Source organism: Pipra filicauda, unplaced genomic scaffold (genome assembly GCF_003945595.2).
Source record: "Pipra filicauda isolate LSUMZ 115617 unplaced genomic scaffold, ASM394559v2 scaffold284_size963001_pilon, whole genome shotgun sequence".
Classification (NCBI taxonomy): domain Eukaryota; kingdom Metazoa; phylum Chordata; class Aves; order Passeriformes; family Pipridae; genus Pipra; species Pipra filicauda.
Genome location: NW_024104403.1, coordinates 279,069 through 300,259, shown reverse-complemented (window position 1 = coordinate 300,259; position 21,191 = coordinate 279,069). Strand labels below are relative to the sequence as shown.

At 39.5% G+C, this 21,191-nt stretch overlaps 1 protein-coding gene across 5 annotated transcripts in view; it reads left to right on the top strand.

Annotated features, from left to right (window-relative positions):
- TAB3 (TGF-beta activated kinase 1 (MAP3K7) binding protein 3) overlaps positions 1-21,191 on the top strand; it is a 46,460-nt gene that overhangs the window by 7,500 nt on the left and 17,769 nt on the right. For 3 of the 5 annotated variants that reach the window (XR_005564089.1, XR_003541362.2, XM_027724468.2), the window contains exon 2: positions 19,550-19,738. Coding sequence is in view for 2 of the 5 variants with exons in the window: in XM_027724468.2 (XP_027580269.1) it covers positions 19,637-19,738 (102 nt within the window). In the remaining 3 variants the exon portion in view is untranslated. Of the gene's footprint in view, positions 1-15,602; positions 15,673-19,549; positions 19,739-21,191 lie in introns of those variants that run through there. The other 2 variants (XM_039382816.1, XM_027724486.2) reach the window with 2 other exon arrangements.

Below are 21,191 nucleotides of genomic sequence, written 5' to 3'. Positions count from 1 at the left end.
CCCCCACTGAGTCTTGTTAAAATCTACCCCATAGATCATTGTTTGGTCCATCTTTCTGTAAAGGAGTCTAAAGAATTCTCTTGGTTTTGGAAGTTTTGAAAAGTAAGGCTTTCATAAGTACTTAGAGTGCTAGAAGAAGAGGAAAAAAAGCGCAAAAGGTTTAAGTGTTTCTATCTGATTTATAGTCTTTGATTCAGGAGGGAAGAAAATAGTTATGACATTGACATTTTGGTATCTTTTGTTCTTATGTTTTGATTATGTGTTAAAACACAGATTCCAGAAAGTACGAATTTGTCTTATGGGAAGAGTTGTACCCTCATGAGCGTGGCAAATTTCTGCTTTGGGGCTATTCTGAATAACTTTTCCTGAGCATAGTCATTGGACTACTGTATCCACTTGTCCATTCATGGAATATTTGAGTTAAAGCTTTGTTACTAGCCTTAGTTAGTTAGCCTTAGAATAAAGGCTACTGCTATTTTGAATTGCTTCCTGAATGCTATTTGCTGAACTGAGCATGTTTAATGTACTACTTTTTTGCCACTGTTGGTTGTATTGCCATCAGTAAAAATGGTTGAGTGCCACATGCTTATGTAAGCTGCACTCATTTTTAAGTGAAACTATTTATGGTACAGGCTATTTAGTCTGTTCAGAAAATGAAAACTCTATATGCTTAAGGGGAATGCATTTAGACTTGCGTAGACCTTTCTTTTGTCTGCTTTTCTGAGTTTGGTTTTGTTTTGATTTTTTTTAACCACAGTTGGTTTTGTTTCCGGGGATGAGGGTGGTGTTTGTTTTGTGTTCCCAGCAAGTGTGTGAGACACTTAGACTTGTAGGGTGAGTTATTTCTGTGTATACCAGAATTTGTGAATTATGTAAGCATGTTACGTAACCATAAATAATCTTAATTTTTATTAAGTTATAATAAATGTCAAGCAATCAGAAAAACTTGGTGGTTTGGATTATTTGTTCAGTAGTAGTGATGATCCCATGTTATGATCCCATGTTATGCAGTATTATCATCTTAGTTGTTTGGTTACCTGATAGTAAGTACAGCATGACAGAATCCTCTTAGAAGACTATCCAGCAGACAAATACTCTACCAAAAAATTGGTGGATTTTTTTTTTCCCAATATGCAGGAAGTAGTGGTGATTATTTGAATAATGTCTTCTTGAAAATCAGTAAAATAGCTATATTGCATTTGTATGAAGCAGTATTTAACTGGAATTCCTTTAATGGTTAATGATGTTACTAGCTATGAAAAAAAGAATGCTTAAAAATTAAATGAGTTTACTAAGGTGCAAACCTCGAGGTGGGATTCAAGTAAGTTTTTATTATGCATATATTTGAGTACATATAATCTGTATTAGTTTTATGAAATAGTTACAGATAGTCAAAGATTAGTAACTTCTGAGTTTATTCATGTGATTGTAAATCTTTCTGCAGAATAACTTTTCAGGAGGGATCTGTGAGGATTGCAAACTTCTCTTTAAATGTGTGTTTTAATTCTTTGTTAACACTAGATTAAACTTATCACTTGTATGCATCTCAAAATACTAACATTTTTCAGTGTAGGTATTTTGTATAGTTTGGCCTACTTTTGGGGTTATTTTCTCTGTTCTGTGATTATTCTTATTTGCTAATCCCCAAAATTCATAACTAATCTGGTTTGATTGCTATGTTTTTCCTGTGGTCAAGGTTAAGAGCTTCTCCCAATTCTTCCAAATAAAAAAGAAAATGAAGACTCAAAGACTCAAACACAGAGTTCAGAACAATCGTTGCTTCTCCAAGGTTTAGGTTTCTGGCTTGCTTGATTGTAGATCATTTGGATTTCACAGGGATACTATCATTTAACCTTGGAAAGAAGACTTGTAGGAATGTTATCTGTTCTTCAGCGTCTAAATCACTAAGTAAAGAGTGACCAACTGGATATACTGGTTGCAACCACAGCTGTTGGTTGCATGGTTTGTTGCAACTATTGCGGTGCCCGTGTCACAGAAGGAAATCTGCTAAATGGAATTGAAGAGTTATGACTAGGACTGCTTTTGTAATGGAAAAGTCTAATTTCTAATAGTTTTTTCTGTCTTACCTGAAGGGAGAGTCCGCTTTGAGATCTTCCTGGTCAAATCCTATCGTGACACTTGGATCTAACTCTTCTCTCTCATCTTGGCTGCCTGCTTCTGTCTCAGTGTTGTGTCTGACGGTGACACAAGGTTTTGTGGAGTTTTGAGGTGAATCATGGAGCTGATCCAGACTGGGCCAGTGTTTAGTGTTGGCAAATCAAAGTTTAACTTTAGTGATGTCCACTTTGCTGTCTCTAAATTTGTGGTGGCGTGCTGGGAGGAGCAAGCGTTCAAAGGAAAGGAGAAGCAAATTCTTTCTTCAGAAATACTGTATTTTTACTGTTTTAAGGTGATTATGAAATAGATGAGACTTCCTTTGTGACAGTTTTCTCTTGTGAAAGTACCCAGACTGTGTGCTGTCGCTAAGCATTTTATGATGATAAATACTTCCCTGAACAAAGATTTATTTTTTTTCCCCCTCCACAACTTATTTCCTGAAGTTAATGTCTAGTGCCTAATGCTGACTTGTTTTGATTTTTAATGTTTTGGGTTTTTTTTTCAGAATTCAACAACAATAGCAAAATACTCTTTTTCTGGAATTGCTGTTTGTTTGGTGTTTTCAGTTGTGACACTGTCTGCTGGACAAGAAAATGGGTGGATTGGGATGTTCAGTATTTCTTTTCCCTTGTAACTGTATTTCTGTGTCTCTGCATAGAAGGGAATTAGATTGCAGCCCTGTATTCCTTGTTAAAAAAGTTTGTAAGAAGCTTGATATTTGGGTGTGGTTATGTTTGTAATTTTTGGTGATTTTTTTTTTCCTTCTGTTAATTATTTTGCATTTCTGATGTTTAAGAATTTATTTTCTTCCCCCCCAAAAATAACATTCAACAGCATCTTAATAAGCAGTTCTAATATTACAAAATTCAGTAGTAAGTTGTCTTTCTACTGACTCCTAGACTAGTCTAGATTGTCTGTTATATAGTCTTCACTAGAGACGTTTGTTTTACATTAGTCATTTAAAAACTGACTTAAAATGTAAAATACATTTGGAGTTCAGTTTTATTGATGTAAAAGCAGTTGTGTGAACAGTTCTGTGCATTTGGCACATGTAATTTCAATTTCTAGTACTGATATTTCCTTTAAATATTTGGTTCTTATTTGAAAATAATAATTTGAGTTTTAAAAGTCACTTTTTGTAATAAATTATGCAGGTTGAGAATTTTTAATACAACTTAGGCATGCTTATTATGATTCATGTTGTTCAGTTATTGAAAGTTTGCTTTACATAGTGAATACTTGGACAATAATAAGTAGAAAGTCAATACCACAGTGTATTAACTTGTAGCTTAATTGTGTGCCCGGTTTTGTGGGTTGGTTTTTGGTTTGTTTGTTTTTATTTGTTTGTTTGTTTGTTTTTGTTTGGTGGGGGTTGTTTTTGTTGTTGTTGTTTGTTTTGGTGGGTTTTTTTCTGTAGTTTCTGTTTATTCTGGACTCAGTTCAGTTGAATTGAGCATGTATAACTACAGAAAGAATGTATTTACTCTTACACATACTTGGAAATGTGTTTATTAAAGGCATTTTGTCATTAGACTGTTTTGTCTGTGTCCAGTTAATTTAGTTTTCAAATATGTAGGAAGTTGCACTTCTCATCTAAGTTGGGTGTGGAAATCTGACAAATAAAGCAATAGAGATCCTGTATGTGAGACGATATGTACAGAGAGTTGAATGTACATTTTCTTTTACAAGTCTTCAAATTGGTGTGAATTTATTTTTAATCCATTTGACAATTAGACAAAATATGTAGTAAGATATTTGAACTAAGAGTAACTCCTTAGGTTAAACTATGTAGACAGTGATGAAGAATTAGTGGCCCTCAAGTATTCAAGGTTTCGTGTATACCCTGAATTCCCAGTAACTGTTCTTGGCAGGAGTTGGCTAAAACATATATGTAAATCTGGTAACTGGGGGTTCTTCTGATTGTGCTTCTTGAGTAAGTATTTAATAAGAAGAGTCCAGTCTTTTTCAGCCAAGAAGAAATCCAGTCTTTAAACAGTACTGAGTTTAGTTCACCATAGTGGAAAACTGGTGATCTGAAGTAGTCGTGAAAATAAAATACAATTATTTTTGTATTATCAGAGTTTTTTTAAAAGATAAATTACCTTTGATTTTTTTAAAGCTGATGCTGAAACAAAGAACAGGCTTCTTAGAAGTATCTAACTACTTAATTTGCATATTTCTCCAGCAATTGGGAGGAATAGAGAACTGTATATGATATATAGTCTAACAGGTGACAGACCTGTTACAGTATTCCTCAGGTCATTCAGGTATTGAAAACAAAGTTTTAAATACACAAGGCTGTTTAGCAAAGCTATTCTTAAAATGTACTTATTCATAGCATTTTCGAAGTATGTTAATATCTAATTTTCATATAGGTTTGAATTCTGTTTCTAAATAAAATAATAGTGTTTGTTTGTGTAGCATTGCTTCTCATCCTGTAGGGGAAGAATGACACAGAACAGCATAGAATAAAACTTGTGCTTTAAACAGCACTAAAAATGTCAAAGACTTTCATGTCCTTCCTTCTCCCTCTCCTCTAAAAGCAGAGAGAACTCAAAGTGTGCACTTGAGTCCGGACCATGTAAATGCTGAGAGCTGTGATTTGTTTGCGTTAATGTTGTGAGAATTCTGAAGTCATCAGCTGTTTGGTTAAGCAGAGGATGTGACTTGTGCTGTGATTTTGGAATCGAGGCATCAGATTACAATGCCATCTTGATGTATTTTTTCTTTCAACTGCTTCTTTGATTCAGAAATGTAGAAGTGTCTCACTCTGTGCTGCCTGCCCAGGGCAGGCTCTGTGTGTCAGTTATTGGCCTCAGGGGAATGCTCTGGTGGCAGTTGTGTTTGGCTGGCCGGGGGGTGACTGCAAATTATTTTAAACTTCAGACTTTTCTGCTGTCTAACCTCCTGTTGTGTACCAGACTGCACTAGATTTATGGGAAGATACATGACCTTGATTTATTTTTTTTCCCCTCTGTGTTCTCAGTAAATGATGTTCTTTTAAGACTGCAGGGAGTTAACCCAAAAGATCTGTGTTTCAGATTGAAATTCTTGGTTTCTGATTGAAGAGCTGGGCATGCTCCATATTGTTCCTTTCTACAAAACATATGGACATTGCCACTTCTTAACAGTAAAGAAATTGGGAGATTGGTTAAAGAACTAACTTAATACCACATTTCCTCCTGTGCTGCAGCATCTAAGCAAAGAAAGCACTGTGTCACATCAGGTGAAAGGAAGGCTTTTACATTCCTGGCAGCACATCTGCAGCCACTCAGACTGTTGAGTGGCTGTCAGTTCCACTCTTCTGGTGGAGGTGAAGAGCCCTGAGCACAGCACAAATAACAGGGCAAGTTCAGTGTAGTGTAGAGAATGTTTCAAGTTCTTTTGCTGCTGCTTTACAAAGTTATCCATAAGACCCCATAAATCTGATGAGAACAAAGGTCTGTTAAGGTGAAGGAGAACATTGATTTTGGAGGATGCACCTGCTTTGAGCTGCTGGACAGCATCTTTTTGTTTTTGAGAACTGGAATAATCCAAACCTCTTAGAAAGTAGAATTAGTTAGTAACTTTTAAGTTGAAGCTGCCTTTGAGCCCTAGTTTTTTTTCTTCTTCTAAAGCAGGATTATGAGGATAGCTTCCTAAAAGGGAAATGAAATCAGTGCAGTTTATCCTACCAACCTTAAATGGAGTACAGTAAGGCAGATCAGTGTGGAAATGATTTGGCTTTAAAGACATACTGATTGCTTAAAGTGTTTAATATGCATGTTTGACTTACATCTGGAAGGTTATTTGTCATGTAGAATAAAAATAAGGTATTCTAAAAACTGAAATTGTGAATAGAGACTTTTGGGTGAAATGCATTGAAAAGCCAAATACTACTTATTCCTGAAAGTTTCATAGAGCGTGCTTCATTCATTTTGTCTCATCTTCAGATTTATAGCTTTTTTTTTCTGTAGCTGTAACTGATGAAAGTGAAATTTGCTTGTAACTTCAGTCAGACAGCCATGCAGTGTCAACTGTGGAGAGACTGGTACGATTTTTGTCTCTTTACTTTCTATACTGTAAAGCTGATTCTATAAAGCCAAAGAGTTGTTTAACATTTTCCTGTTAGAGGAATATATTGCAATCACAGGCTCTGTGAAAGGGGCATCCAGCTCCACCATCACAAAATTGAATTTTTTTTTTTTTTTATACTCAGCTGTATGTAAAAAGTCATGCATGCTCCAGCCAGGAATTGCATTAATCTCATCACTTGAATTTGAAATTTTCTGGTGTCAGACCAACAAAAATAAACAAATGTTAAGACTGATGACCTGAATACCGACAACCTGCATTTGCAGACAGTGTCACTGAGTTGAGTAACCAAGGTGTCCAGACTGCAGACACAGCTTTGGTTAACCTACCAAAGTCATGACTTTAAAGCCTCAGAGAGAGGTAAAGTATGTTTTATTTTTAAGAGGAGTTTGGGCTGTTACATAGCTATGACTAACCTACAAATGAATCATTGAGCTTACAATTAAGTATTAAATTGTTAGAAGAAATCAGTTTCCAATTGTGTCTTCTGCCCAGAGCACACTGAAGAGCAGGAAAGAAATTTGACAATACTAAGAATGCTGCATTATTAGAGTAGAATATTCATTAGCTGTAAGTATTGGTTTTTCAAATGTACAAACTTTGAATACTACATTGAGTTGGAAACAGAGGAATTTACTGAGTAGCTATTAAAAGTAGACTTTTAATTCAAGAAAACCAATAAAAAGGTGTCCCTGCCCATGGCAGTGGGGTTGGAATTAGATGATCTTTAAGATCCCTTCTAACCCAAACCATTCTGTGACTCAAAGCAGAAATTCATTTTGTTCGTGGAAAAGTTCAGTGTAGGTGACAGCAATTCTCCTGCTGTTATCTGTAGTTTCTCAGCCTGCACTCTGCTGTTAAACCCACCTGGTTTGGAGCTCTCCGTAAGGAAGAGGATACTCTAAAACTTTGATCAAGTAAAGGTATTGGATACCATTCAAGTCCTTTAAAGCTGTAAAAGAATTTTGGCAGGAATGCATCAGTGCATTTTAGGATGAACAATTGTATTCTAGTCTTTCCATTATCTCTTTTGGCTTGTCCTATTTCTGGTCCAAAATTATGGAACAAGTGAATCTGAAATATCTAGACTTCCTTATGGAGATTTGCTGTTCCAGCAGTTCCACAGACAGGACAGCTACAGCTTTATCTGAGTGTTGATTGTTTAATCATCACCTTACAGACCAACGTTTCTTGCTGCAACAGTTGTAACGTAGGTTTTGCTTATGGAAGGAGGGGAAACTCCCAGCTTTCCTTCCACTAGACCTTTTTTTGGTGTCCTATTAGTATTTTTTAATAGAGAATACTAAACTGAGTGTAGAATGGACATTTTAAAATGTCTGCCTTGTATAGTATCTAAGGCACATCTCCCTGGAACGTCAGTCTGGGGCTAAGCTGAGATAAAATAATGTTAGTAGAAGATGATTGTGGTCTTAAAAGAAAATAAAATATGTTGCAGAAACAAAAATCTAATTTTAAGGCACTCTACCCTCAAAAGAAAAAGATATAAAAAGGGTAAACTAGGGTTTATATATCTCTGTACATACATATATATATAGCTATGTACATGTGTATATATTTATTGTTTGCAGATAATGTTTTTATTTTAAGGTGTCTTCTGTCTTGCTAGGAAATTGGGCACAGCAGTTCCTCAACTATAGCAGATACTCAATCATCTATACATGTACCCATATGATTATAGATAACTTCAGTATGTTATATTGGAAAAACATAAATAACATTAATGAGGTGTGTAACCTCTTGATATGACTTTTTTGTGGCACCCTTGTGAGTGGGTATTCATGCAGAGACTTGTCAGAAGATATCACAGAATCAGCAAAGTTTGTGTTACATTTCCTTATCTTAACAAATTCTTCTGGAATGATAGAAAAGACAGGCACACTGCATAACGTGTTCGCTGTATTTTATAGCAATTAGTCATGTCAAAGAAATTTACACAGTCAGGGCACCACAGCTTAACTCAAAACTTCAGAAATGGAAGTTGATGCTTTCTGGTGTGTGGGGAGTGTGGCTTCATGTTTCTCTCTGCTGTTGTTCTCTCCTGACTCCTGGCTGTTTCTTGTTTTTCTGTATCTGTTTTCTGCTTACTTGTGTCTCTACTTTTTGTTCCCGTTTACATGTGCCTGTCCGCTTCCCTCCTCTGTTTCCTCTGCGTGGAGTCATATCCTCCATCAGTTTGTGTTTGCTGGGGATCCTGAAAGGAGGTTTTGTTATCCCCTCACTCCACTTCTTTCTAATCTAGGGTTTTTCTTCTAGTTCAAGATGGCCAAAGCGAGGAGAGGCTGGTAGTCATCAGGCCAGAGTGTTGCATGGGTATTCACACCTCCCATTTTCTCTCCTATTTCAACTGGTCATACTGAACACAGTATGTGGGCAGTCTGTGCAATAGACTTTGTAGGGTTATCAGTTACATGGGATGTTGATAAACTTAGGCAGGTCACTTAACTTGAAACTAGTGCTAGTTAGAGTCTCCTTTCATCTCTGCAGGAAAAAGAATGCTGCTTCTTTACAGGTGTAAATATGCTTTGGGGTCATTTTCTCGATGCAGAAAAATGTAAATGGTGATGATGAGGTGTGTTACAAAAATCATCTGCATCCTGTAAAGCTCTTCCATATATGCAGTTTTCAATAAAATAGGGATATTTGATTCAGTCAGTTCATTGAATATAGAATATTTTCAGGGTTTGTCATAGAAAAACTCATCAGAGGCTTAACAGAGAAATTGTACTAGTCTGTTTATTTAAAACTTGTTTACAACACTGCTACAGTGAACCATCACAAGTTCTGTGTGGGTAATCCAAATTACAATTTGGTTCTTTCTTTTTTTTTTTTTTTTTTAATAGGTCTTTAGGCATTTTGAAACTTGTGGCTTTAGTGAATTCCTACTGATCTGAACTCCTGCAAAAGTACATACAGTGTTTTGTTTTGTAGAATTGTCTCGTGGAAGGACTGATTGTGTTTTGGCCAATATAAATTTATCTTGGGAACAAAGCCTGTTCCAAATGTACCTCAAGCAAATTCAGTGCATGGCAATGAATTTGTGATGCTGGAGCAGGAGCTAATGCTAAGGATCACTTTTGTAGGACCTATCAAACAGTAATAAATTCCTGTTGAGCTGGTCGAGATTCATACTGGTGACCTGCAGATAACTCTCCATCCATAGAAATACTTGGAGACATTTCTTCTTCAAGAAATGTTAATCTCATGCTTCTGAGAAGGAAGCTCTCTTTCTGGAACAAATTATGTATTAAGCAATAATCCAGTATTTTTGCAGTTGGTTTGCTCAGTTTCCCTCTAGTGTAAACCTCAGCTTCTAGTAGTTGTTAAACCTGGAAATATGAATAGCAGACTACTTTAAAATGAAGAAAAAGCTGAAGTTTATGATTGGTGGATTTGCAGTAGACTTTTTCCAATACTTTGTAGTGTGTACTCAGTTTCATGTTTTCTTGTATCCTTTCTGGCTCATTTTGATTCCCAAAATAGGATGTAACTGCCAAAAAATTTTTGCATCATCATAAAACTGCTTTTAGCAGGGCCAATGCTGAAGTTGATGAATTAGGAAATCTGACAGTGCACTGTTCACTGCAGGGTTTTTCCCAGCCACAGACAGTATTTCACAAACAGTCAAAAATCATAGATCATATGCCCTGGTAAGAAAGCCAGTTCATTGTCCTCATAGCTTTGGGCACTGTCATGATACTTGTGGTAACCTCAGGATTACCTGTGAGCAGTACAAACTCATTTGTGTTTGCAGCTTTGGGTCCACCTGCTGTTCTGCAGAGCCCTTTTGGAAGCTGGTACTTGAGGCATAGTAGCATCATTTCTGAGCTATCCCACGGCCTGGAAAACTTACTCTTTTGTGACTTTGTTCTGTAGTAAGACACGCTTCTTGTTGCTCATTGGAGCGAGAGAATCATAAATTCCTAGAGAAGTATTTACTAGAATATGATGCAGCCTCGCAGAGACTTAGATGAAGCTGTTTGTCGGCTTTACTTTTAGTTTCATTCTGCTGTATACCTCTTTATTGTGGTTCACATCACCTTCCTACCACCCAGGGGCTTTATGAATCTTGTGATCATTTACACAAGACTGTTCATCAGCAGACAGCTTGCCAAACCATGAAGTTGTGGTTTTAGTGACGTAGCCAGTCATTCAGAGCAGTGCCAGCAGCATGCTGAGCTCGACTTTAAATATTGACTGCTTTTCTTTTGCTTTGTTGAACTTTATGTCTGTATGAACTGACAAAGTGTCTTTAAATTCTGTTGTTTCTTTCTTATCCTGTGAAGCAATACAGTCCCAAAGCTGTGGGATGGATCACCCTGTAAATAAAGAAAACTCCAGGAAATGGGCATTGTGATTTCTGAGGTGGGAGAGTTGTTCTTAGCTCTTTGTAATCCTAAAAATTATTTTAGTTTGACTGTTGCAGGGAAAAGTAATCCTTGTTTTTCTGTCGTATATTTCATGTTTAAACAGAGTGAGTGTGTGACTGAAGATGATTGTGAAGAAAAATTGCTCTTGGCGCTGTTATACCACTCTTAGTTTCTTGTGTTTCTGAGATTTAAAGATCATCTAGCTAGCAAATCATTATAAAGGTGTCACGATACCATAAAAGCATTTGCTTGCCTTTGTTTAAGGAGCAATCTAAAGTTTTAGCTGGATTGATGTGAGTATTCTGATATTTGTGGGATGGGTTAATTGGTTTTGTTTAACGGTTAAATAAATGGAAACTTAGTGTACAAAATTGTTCTCTTCATTATTTCCAGTTTTGGAAGTAATATGTTGTGATGCCTTTAAAGCAATTACACCCAGTTTAATGTTCTACTGCAGGCAGGCCCCTTTGAATTTAAGGTAGCAGTGGTTCCAGAGGCTGCTCAAGGATTAGAGGTGGGATTACGTGATTGCATCTGCAGCCAGGTCATGTGCTGGGCATGTTTACAGGGTTATAATTGATGCCTATTAAATAGCAGGTATGTGTGGGATGAGATGTTAAAAAACATATTTTTGTGTAGTTAATGATTTGTGCGAAGAAACTCAGTTCAAATCTTCATCTTCAAATGTTATGGTTTTATGCAAACTTTTTTACAAAATTGTTGCTATTTAAGAGCTTTTCTGCTATGTGTTTGCAGTCATTGTAGGAAGTACCACAATAATTACACACCTTAACCTCTACTTGAGTAGTGAAATACAGTAGTTCCACAACTGTATTTGGGATGTGATGATACAGTAATGTAGACTTTGGCTGAAATCATATTTATTTGTTAAAACCACGATATTAGGTAAAAACCCAAAGATACTAATACTTAGTCTAATGAAATGCTTTCTAAATATGTCAGCTGAACTAATTACTCTATTGTCTTCTCATGTTACTATTGGCATGCAGTGAGTTGTATGGAGGGTATCCCAGCCTTTGGAGGCATGTAACCAATGCATCAGTGGAGATGTAGATGGTATAATCATATTGGTGACAAAGAGCTGCTGCCTGTAATCAGCTTGGTCTGTCATAGTTTTCAGAAAAAATTTTCATAGAGGGCAGTGTTGCCTGCATGATTGGCAAGTGATGTGGAGTTTGAAGTAAAATTTCAAATGGCCTTTTGCTGGTGGTACCTGCAGAGCTCAGCTGACAGAGCAGCTTTCTTGCAGTGCCACAACCTGGTCGGTGTCTGACTCCAGTGTTGACAGTGCTTGGCAAAATCCCATCGTGATTTAGTGCTGTTCATACCAGAACAGCTTCGGTTCTTGTGTTCTAAGTTTGCTTCAGGTGAATGTGTCTTCTTGTTGTGGCTTTAACTGATAGAATCATAGAATCATAGAATCGATTGGGTTGGAAAAGACCTCCGAGATCATCGAGTCCAACCCTTGGTCCAAATCCAGTCCATTTACTAGATCATGGCACTCAGTGCCACGTCCAATCTGCGTTTAAAAATCTCCAGGGATGGTGAATCCACCACCTCTCTGGGCAGCCCATTCCAATGCCTGATTGCTCTCTCTGTAAAGAATTTTCTCCTGATATCCAACTTAAATTTCCCCTGGCGGAGCTTAAGCCCGTGCCCCCTTGTCCTATTGCTGAGTGCCTGAGAGAAGAGACCAACCCCCACCTGGCTAGAACTTCCCTTCAGGTAGTTATAGACGGTGATGAGGTCACCTCTGAGCCTCCTCTTCTCCAGGATAAACAACCCCAGCTCCCTCAGCCTCTCCCCATAGGACTTATGCTCCAGTCCCTTCACCAGCCTTGTGGCTCTTCTCTGGACCCGCTCCAGCACCTCAATATCCTTTCTGAACTGAGGGGCCCAGAACTGAACACAATACTCAAGGTGTGGCCTCACCAACGCAGAGTACAGGGGAAGGATCACTTCCCTGGTCCTGCTGGCCATGCTATTTTTGATACAGGACAAGATCCCATTGGCCTTCTTGGCCACCTGGGCACACTGTTGGCTCATGTTGAGCTTCCTGTCAATTAGTACCCCCCGGTCCCTTTCTGCCTGGCTGCTTTCCAGCCCCTCTGTGCCCAGCCTGTAGCGCTGCAGGGGGTTGTTGTGGCCAAAGTGCAGGACCCGGCACTTGGCTTTATTGAACTTCATCCCATTGGAATCAGCCCATCTCTCAAGTCTATCCAGATCCCTCTGCAGAGCCCGCCTGCCTTCCAGCAGGTCGACACTCCCTCCCAGTTTGGTGTCATCAGCAAATTTGCTGATGATGGACTCAATCCCCTCATCTAAATCATCAATAAAGATGTTAAACAGGACTGGACCCAACACAGACCCCTGGGGAACACCACTGGTGACCGGCTGCCAGCTGGATGCAGCTCCATTCACCAGCACTCTCTGGGCCCGACCCTCCAGCCAGCTCCTAATCCAGGAGAGAATGAGGTGGCTTACCTGTGCTGAAAATAGGGAGGTGGTGTTCTTGCTCCTGTATCTCTTTCCCCTTTTTACCCTTTCTTTATAGAATCATAGAATCAGCTGGGTTGGAAAGGACCTCTGAGATCATCAAGTCCAACCCTTGATCCAGCACTGCCGTGGTTACCAGACCATGGCACTAAGTGCCACATCCAGTCTCATCTTAAAAATCTCCAGGGACAGAGAATTCCACCACTTCCCTGGGCAGCCCATTCCAATGCCTGATTACCCTCTCCGTAAACCTAACATCTAACCTAAACCTCCCCTGGCAGAGCTTAAGACCATGCCCTCTTGTCTTGCTGATAGCTGCCTGGGAGAAGAGAGCAACCCTCACCTGGCTCCAACCTCCTTTCAGGTAGTTGTAGAGAGTGAGGAGGTCTCCCCTGAGCCTCCTCTTCTCCAGGCTGAACAACCCCAGCTCCCTCGGCCTCTCCTCATAGGACTTGTGTTCAAGTCCCTTCCCCAGCCTTGTCGCTCTTCTCTGGACCTTTCTTCTTCCTTTCTACAGCAGTGTGATGTTCAGTGGGTATGTGTTGTGCAGGGTAAGCTTACTAAGCTAGTAAAAAGTGTTGGGTTTTGTTTTTAAATTGTTCTAGCAGGTTGAATTAGTTTGGCTGAGTTGAGTGGGAAGAAAGATTCAGAAAGCTGTTTAGTTGTATATGAGTGGTAAGTACTATTGATCTCACTGTTATTTCATGCTGCCTCTTATGCCATGACTCTGGTCATCCTTGGAGGACTGTAGCCCTGTCCAGATGGAAGTTTGTCTACATCTATTTTTCTACAGCTAAATTGACATCTACCCTAAAGCAGCCCTTTATTAAGGGATAATGTCATTCCAGAAATTACCAAAAATGTAATTAATTTACTGAATGGTTTTCAATTTATATAAGTGTATATAATAGAATCATAGAATATCCTGAGTTGACAGAGAGCCACGAGGATCCTCAAAGTCCAACTTGTGGCCCTGCACAGGACACCTCAAGAATCATACCATGTGCCTGAGAGCATTGTCCAAATGTTCTCGAACTCAAGTGGGTTTGGGGCCATGACCACTTCCCTGGGGAGCCTGTTCCAGTGCCCAACCACCTTTCTGGGTGAAGAACCTTTTCCTGATATCCAACCTAAACCTCCCCTGACACAACACCAGACCGTTCCCTTGGGTTCTGTCACTGGTCATCACAGAGAAGAGATCAGTGCCTGCCCCTCCTCTTCCCCTCATGAGGAAGTTGTAACTGCAATGATTTCTCTCCTCAGTCTCCTCTTCTCCAGGCTGAACAAGCTAAGTGACCTCAACCACTCCCTGTATGGATTTTCCTCAAGGCCCTTCACCATCTTTGTTGCCCTTTTTTGGATGCTTTCTAATAACTTAATATCTTTCTTATATTGCAGTGCCCAAAACTGCCACAATGTTCAAAGTGAGGCTGCCCCAGTGCAGAGCAGAGCGGGACAATCCCCTCTGTCAACCAGCTGGAGATGCTTTGCCTGATGCTGCCAGGGCACAGTTTGCCCTCCTGGTTGCCAGGGCACTGCTGACTCATTCAACTTGCCATCGACCAGGACCCCCAGGTCCCTTTCTGCAGCACTGCTTTTCAGCATCTCATTCCCCAGTTTGTCTGTACATCTGGGGTTGCTTCGTCTCAGGTGCAGAATCCAGCACTGTCTCTGTTAAACTTCATGTGGGTGGTGATTGCCCAGCCCTCTGGGTCATCTTCCAGACTTGAGGGAACAGCATGAAGCTGTGTCAGGGGATGTTTAGGTTGGATATCACGAAAATATTCTTCACCCAGAGGGTGGTTGGGTGCTGGAACAGGCTCTTCAGGGAAGCCCCAAACCTGCCAGAGTTCAAGAAGTGTTTGGACAACACTCTCGGCATATGGTGTGATTCCTGGGGTGTCCTGTGCAGGGCGAGGAGATGGATCCTTGTGGGTCCTTTTGAACTCAGAATATTTATGATTCTCTAAAGTGATTTTTTTTTTGTTGCTGTGTTTTATCTCTTAACACTTCACTGCCTGATTGTTGTTATAAAACTCTTAACAATCAACTTTAAATTGATGAGGCCTGAGAAACTATCTAACCTGTTTTCTGGAAATTCACTCGGGAATTATTGTAGTTGCTCCATACATTGTTATTAAAGATTAGGAAATCAGGGGAATTTTTCTTCCCCTGCCCCACTCCAAGGGAAAGAAACGGAATGGGGGGGGGGGAGAAGGGAGGTTATTAGCGTTACAAAAGATATAGCCTGCCTAGGTTAATGGGCCATTTGGAGAGGGGGGGGGGGTGGTTCTGGTTCTGTTCGGGAGGTGAGGGGCAGACTGCGTGGCTGGCTCCCTGGGTGCAGACAGGCATTTTTGGGGAGGGGGACCGGAGGTCTAGTTTTTTTTTCTTTTGGCTGCTCACCCTGGCGAGCTCGACTTCTCATCCTGTTGGCTTCGACCTGCCTGACTGTCCCGCTCCCCGGATCTGCTGTGTTTCATCGGAGAGTTTGCTTGTTCGCAGGAGAGGAGGAGGAGTTTTTTGAGACACCACCACCTGAGACTGCAGTGAGTCCTCGCCACTTGAGACAGCGGTGAGTTCCCGTGGGAGTGTACTGCCTGCCTTCCTTTTCGTCCCCACGGGGGGAAGGACCTCCCCATCTCCTCCTCGCGGTCCGGGACCGCTCTCTCCAGCCCCTCTTCCGCGGGTGACTGCCGGAGCCCACAGCGCCCCCTGCAGGCCACAACAGGTACTGCAGGTCCTACACCTTCCAGCGGCCCGACAGCGCCCCCTGCAGGCCGCAATTAGGACTGTGCTAAAGGACAGAGAAGTATTCATTTAGACTTGTTGTTGTGGTTATTGTTGTTTTGTTTTGTGTTACTGTTTTTGCCAACATACATATATCTTTTAATAAAGGGTTGTTATTTCTTCTGTTTTTCCACATTTTCCTCGAGTAAAGCCCCTTAATTTGACATTACAATTGCAGAGAGAGAGGAGTTTGGCCTATTTCATAACTCATCCTCTTTAGCAAACAGTCTAGTCTCTTCAGACTGAGACAATTGTAATTGCATAAGTGCATATCAGTACACAATTTATAAATTTTCAGATAGTGTATATTGATCTAATTTAGTTTTCAATTGAATTTAATTCCTGATGATTTCTATATCTTCATTTGAGGTGATTTAACGCTTCAAAAATGTCAGTAGTGAAATAAATTTCCTTCTGTACATATCTGGACACATCTGTGGGGTGTAGCAAGACTATAGTAATTCTACTTTTTTTAATTTTTTCAATCTTTCAGAGAAGCGGCATCAGTTGATAGACGGAATTGTTAGTTGTTTTCTTAACTTGGAAGGTACACAAATGGCTTAAGGAAAGAAGATTAAATTTAAAGAGAGTGTTTTCCTGCACATCTAATTTGGGCATGTAAAAGGTGTGAAAAACTGATTGTTATACTTGTTTAGGACTTGAGTCATGGTTTGCATAATCCACAAGATTCACTAGTGGCTCTTGAGTTCGTCTGTGTGTGTTAACACAGCAGGACCAATTCTGTGACAACGTGCTTTGGTTTTGCCTTTAGAATTGCCATGTCTGTGGCAGTGTTAATTTATTCCATCCTCATGAAATACTTTCCATTTGGAGTTTGGGCACCTTCAGCTCATTTCTGAAAATTACAGATCTTGCTTTCATTGTGACTTTGGGTTGGTTTTTGATGCATTGAACTTTCAGTAATTATAAGGCTGGTAATATAATGCACCTCAGTGTGTCCCTTAGCCTGTGGATGCTGTGGAAGAAAGTCTTTGAAGGATTGCTTTCTTAGTCTGTTGTGGCTCAGCAGGAGTTCTTGTCCAAGCATCTTAGCTGTGTGGCCTGTGCTGTAAGCTCTTGGCTCTGAATAACTTGCTTCTCCGCCTGCCGCGTGCTGTGGAGCAACATGGGAAGTGGGTATTGTATTCCAGCCAGTTTGTGCCTGCTTAGAGTGGAAAATGTGCAGTTGTAGGCAGGTCAAGCAGAATTTGCAGTACAAAATGCTGGACAATACACAGGACAAAAGGCTGGGCTGCTAGATAATGACAGTAGTGAATTTTGTGGTATTGACTGCGAAAAAAACCTGACAAATTTCCACAGTAGTTCAGCCTTGTAATCCAAGGAGTTCTGAATGATTGTGTGTTTGTTCATGCTTCTCAGCAGTTGTTTTGAGTTTCTTTTCAAGGCTCTGTGTGTAACTGTAAAGACTGGAAGCTTTGACTCTTCAGAATGAAAATGGAAATTTGTTGTGCATTGCATTGGGAAATCTGATAAAATTTGTAGTTCGCCAGTAACTGCCAATTGCTTTGTATTATGCCTCTGCTCACCACACATATTCAGGAAGTGTTGGAAGACATTAAAAAAATTTAACTTTATTTTAAAACCATTGTAGAAAAACATCGCACGTATTGACAATGGATCTCCAGTCTGCTCACCCATGTTATGTTGGAATTTTTATTTGAAGAGAGAAGTGATGCAAAAGCTCTTGCTCATGCAAATGAAATTCTTAAAATTATTGTCTTCTGTTTCAGATACTGTCATTTGTTATTCTAAAGGGGTTTTAACTGCAATTCATTCTGGTAGGGTACCCCTCCATTACTGCATTTTAGCCTCTTCCTCCTGGGAAAAGGAGAGTGGTCTAGAACCACATAGACCTTGCTTGCTGTCGGGTTTTCTTTGAGTATTGTGCTGATGGTCTGCCTTTCAGATTATGATGTTTGTTTGTCACTTACAAAAAAAAAAAGTTTTATAAAAAATCCCTACTGTGAGTGTAGATAGGAATTTTCAGCTGGCTCTTGTAGTCAGTGGAAGCTCATTTCCTTTTAAAATGAAAGGAGTGTGCAGCATTACTGCAGTGGACAAAAATGCATTGTGATTATACAATGTAAGTTTATTGCAGTATTTCTTAAGTCACAGCAAGATAATTCACATATCTCACTGTTCTTTAAACTTGTCTCATTTATCTTGAAAAGGTTTGTGATGTGATAGGTGTAATATTGGATGCTGGAATATGAGGTAGGACAGGGAGGAACCCTGAGCACATGTGGTGTTTAATGAATGCTGGTGGCAGCTGAGAGTTGTCCACATACAAAACACCCAGATGGTGGACGGGAGTGGACTTCTGCTGTTCTTACCTCTAAAAGCTTTTACCAAAGTTGATTTGATTTTTTTTTTTTTACCCTAAACCTGACATTTTAGTTTTCTTTGAAGAATTGTGTTCTGTTTTCTTGCCTCTGAGAACTAAGAGATTTTCAAAGGAAAGACATGAGAAGCTGTTGGAATCTATTAGTGCACAGAGATGTATATGATTGCTAATCTTTTGTGCTGCTCTGGACTGCTGCTGGAAGTTGAGCTCAGGTGGACAGCTGATTGGAATACCTGTGTCGTGTGCCACCACAGGTGCACTGAGGTTGAGATAAGCATGATTTAAGCTTGGGATTTTGGGTAGCTAATATATTACTTGAACACCGACTCTGCTGGTATCTGACTCTCCTTTCCTTTTTGAACACAGCACTGCATTCTTGCAGTTAAGAATTCAGCTGAGCAGTATTGTTGGAAAGGCTTTTGAAGCTTAGCAATGATGGATGTGTTAGAAGGGCTGTGTCATACACCACCTTCATGCAAAGTTTTTGTGAATCTTTGCTTAGATTTCAGCTGCCTTTTGATTACTACTGTGATCATGAGCCACAAGCGAGAAAAGCATTTGTTGACTCAGACTGTATTTGCCTTCTAGTAGTCTGTGGGTATTGAAATTCAGATAGAATCTTTTTGATGTTGAATGCAAGAATCCTGAAATGGAAAGAGGGTAATTTTTGTCACTAGTCACAGTAGTATGAATTTAACAGGTGCTTTACAAAAATATTAAATAGATTCTCACCATAATCTTAACAAGAACTCTTTAAATTCTGTTTAACTCTTGTTATGTTTCACAAAATTTGCTTCTGACCTCTTGGATTTCTAATGATGTAAAGACAAAAGAGTTTAAGCCCTATTAGTAGAGGAGTATTTTGGATAATTATGCTACTTAGTTTTCCAACCTGTTATTTCTAACATGTTGTAAATAACAGATATCTGTGCTTTGTGATAACTTCAGACTTTCCTGCAAACTGTTCAGGGTATCACTGGGAGTAAATATGTAACAGTTCCATTTTATGTGGGTCAAATTAATTAAAGTTATGTGTATGTGGTGCGACAATGAGACTGAGTAAAGACCTGAATGAAGTAGCACATTCCAGTGAAATGTCATATAGGACCTACCTGTGGAACAATGAGTGTTTTAATTTAAAACTGCGAGACACAGTTATTCCTACTCCTGTGTTTAACCTGTTGTCTCTCTTGATAGCTAGATCTAAAAATCGAATCCAGTCGCTTTTCTACACATGCAGTTTGGGAAGGAGGAAAAGTTATGATGGCTTAAAAGATAATTGTTTTGTTTCTTACAGAAAATGCCAGAAGCCTCAGAAGACCATAATCACTGGAAAGCCTGTTGACTTCCATTCTTTGGTAATCTGGAACATCATCCATCTGGCATGGCGCAGGGCAGTCAACAACTTGACGTGCAGGTACTCCATGATCTCCGGCAGCGTTTCCCTGAGATACCTGAAGGGGTGGTATCTCAGTGCATGCTTCAGGTACGGTACAGTCTGGGGATTGTGCTTTAGCATGAAAACCCTTTTCAGTAGTGTACATGGAGCACAGATTTCCATTCCCCTGGTTTTATTTTAAAAGATTGGAAGATTCCACTAATTGCATTTCTGTCCTGTGTTTTAGGGACAGAACTTTTTGTCATTCTTCATTTAGGCTTGTGATTTTTTTTTTTTTCCACTGACAGTTTTTCCTTGTCTGTGCAACCTGCGACTATTATGCATAAGGGAAGTAGTTAATGGGATATTTATTGATGATGGCTACATAAATAACATACTGAAGAAGATTTTAGCAAACAGTGACTCTCCTTGGAAGATGAGCAGCTGGCCTTAGCTAGGAATCTTAAGATTTTTCATCTTCATGTCATCTTTCTGCCAGGGCTCTCCAAAGGTTTAGTTTTACTTCTCTGTTTCCAAGTCAGGTGGTGATGGTTCTTCTCCCCCCTCCTCCTCTCCCTACCTTTTCCTTTCCATTTTGTCCTTCCATTCTTCATCTAAAATCACATATAAATCATTTTGCAAAGTAGTGGTCATCTGGGAATACCTTCAGTTGATGGGAAGATTCAGGAATGGAATAGAAACATAAAAGATCTGTTTTGGCCTTGTTGTGGCCATGGCTAACATAACAAAACTGTATTTGTATCCTCCCTGTCCCTGGCAGATGAGTAGGCTTGCTTAGAACAGTGGCTGTAATTTTTGCCTTGTATGTCTTCTAAACCATACAAATACAAATTAATTGCTTTCACACAAATGTAAATGTAAAGCAGGGGAAGCCCAGTAGTTTAAAGCTTTATTTGTCCTGACAGTCATTTCTTCTGCACTGTTAAGTACATGATCCTTTTGATGAACTGTGTTTGTCATAGTCGTCTTTAAACAATGAAATTAAAGAACCCTTAATGCTGCAGAAGCATATGGTATTCTGTATCTGTAATAGGGCATTCTGGGTAGCTGGTTAACATTACATGGCAAATAGTTGTTATTTTTTTAAAGTGTAGATTTTGTTTCCAAACCCACTTTTTATTTAAAGATGCACGAACTGGTTTTCATTAACTTTTTGCAGTAAATACTCTAGATTTAAATTAGGTTGAGTTTTAGACCTGTCAAAAATTGAAGGTCCTTTGAAACGACAAATATATTCCATACCCTGATCAAATCAGGTTAGGGCCTGTCCTGTCTACATTCTTTCTACCTGCACCCTGACCAAGCGACCTAAGGAAGCTGAGGACTCTGTTTATGAAGTTCTGTTTAGATGGCAAGTGGCTGATGGTAGTGGTTAACTTTGAGGTTGCTGTCTTAGCACTGTGGTGCTGATTGTTATTACAGGATCTGGTGCCCACGTATTCTGATCTTAAATTTTTGGTGATATATCTGGATATTCCCACTGACCATTGGGATCTAGAAGGAGAGCTTAACGTGAAGGGAAGTAGTCAGAGAGAAGTAT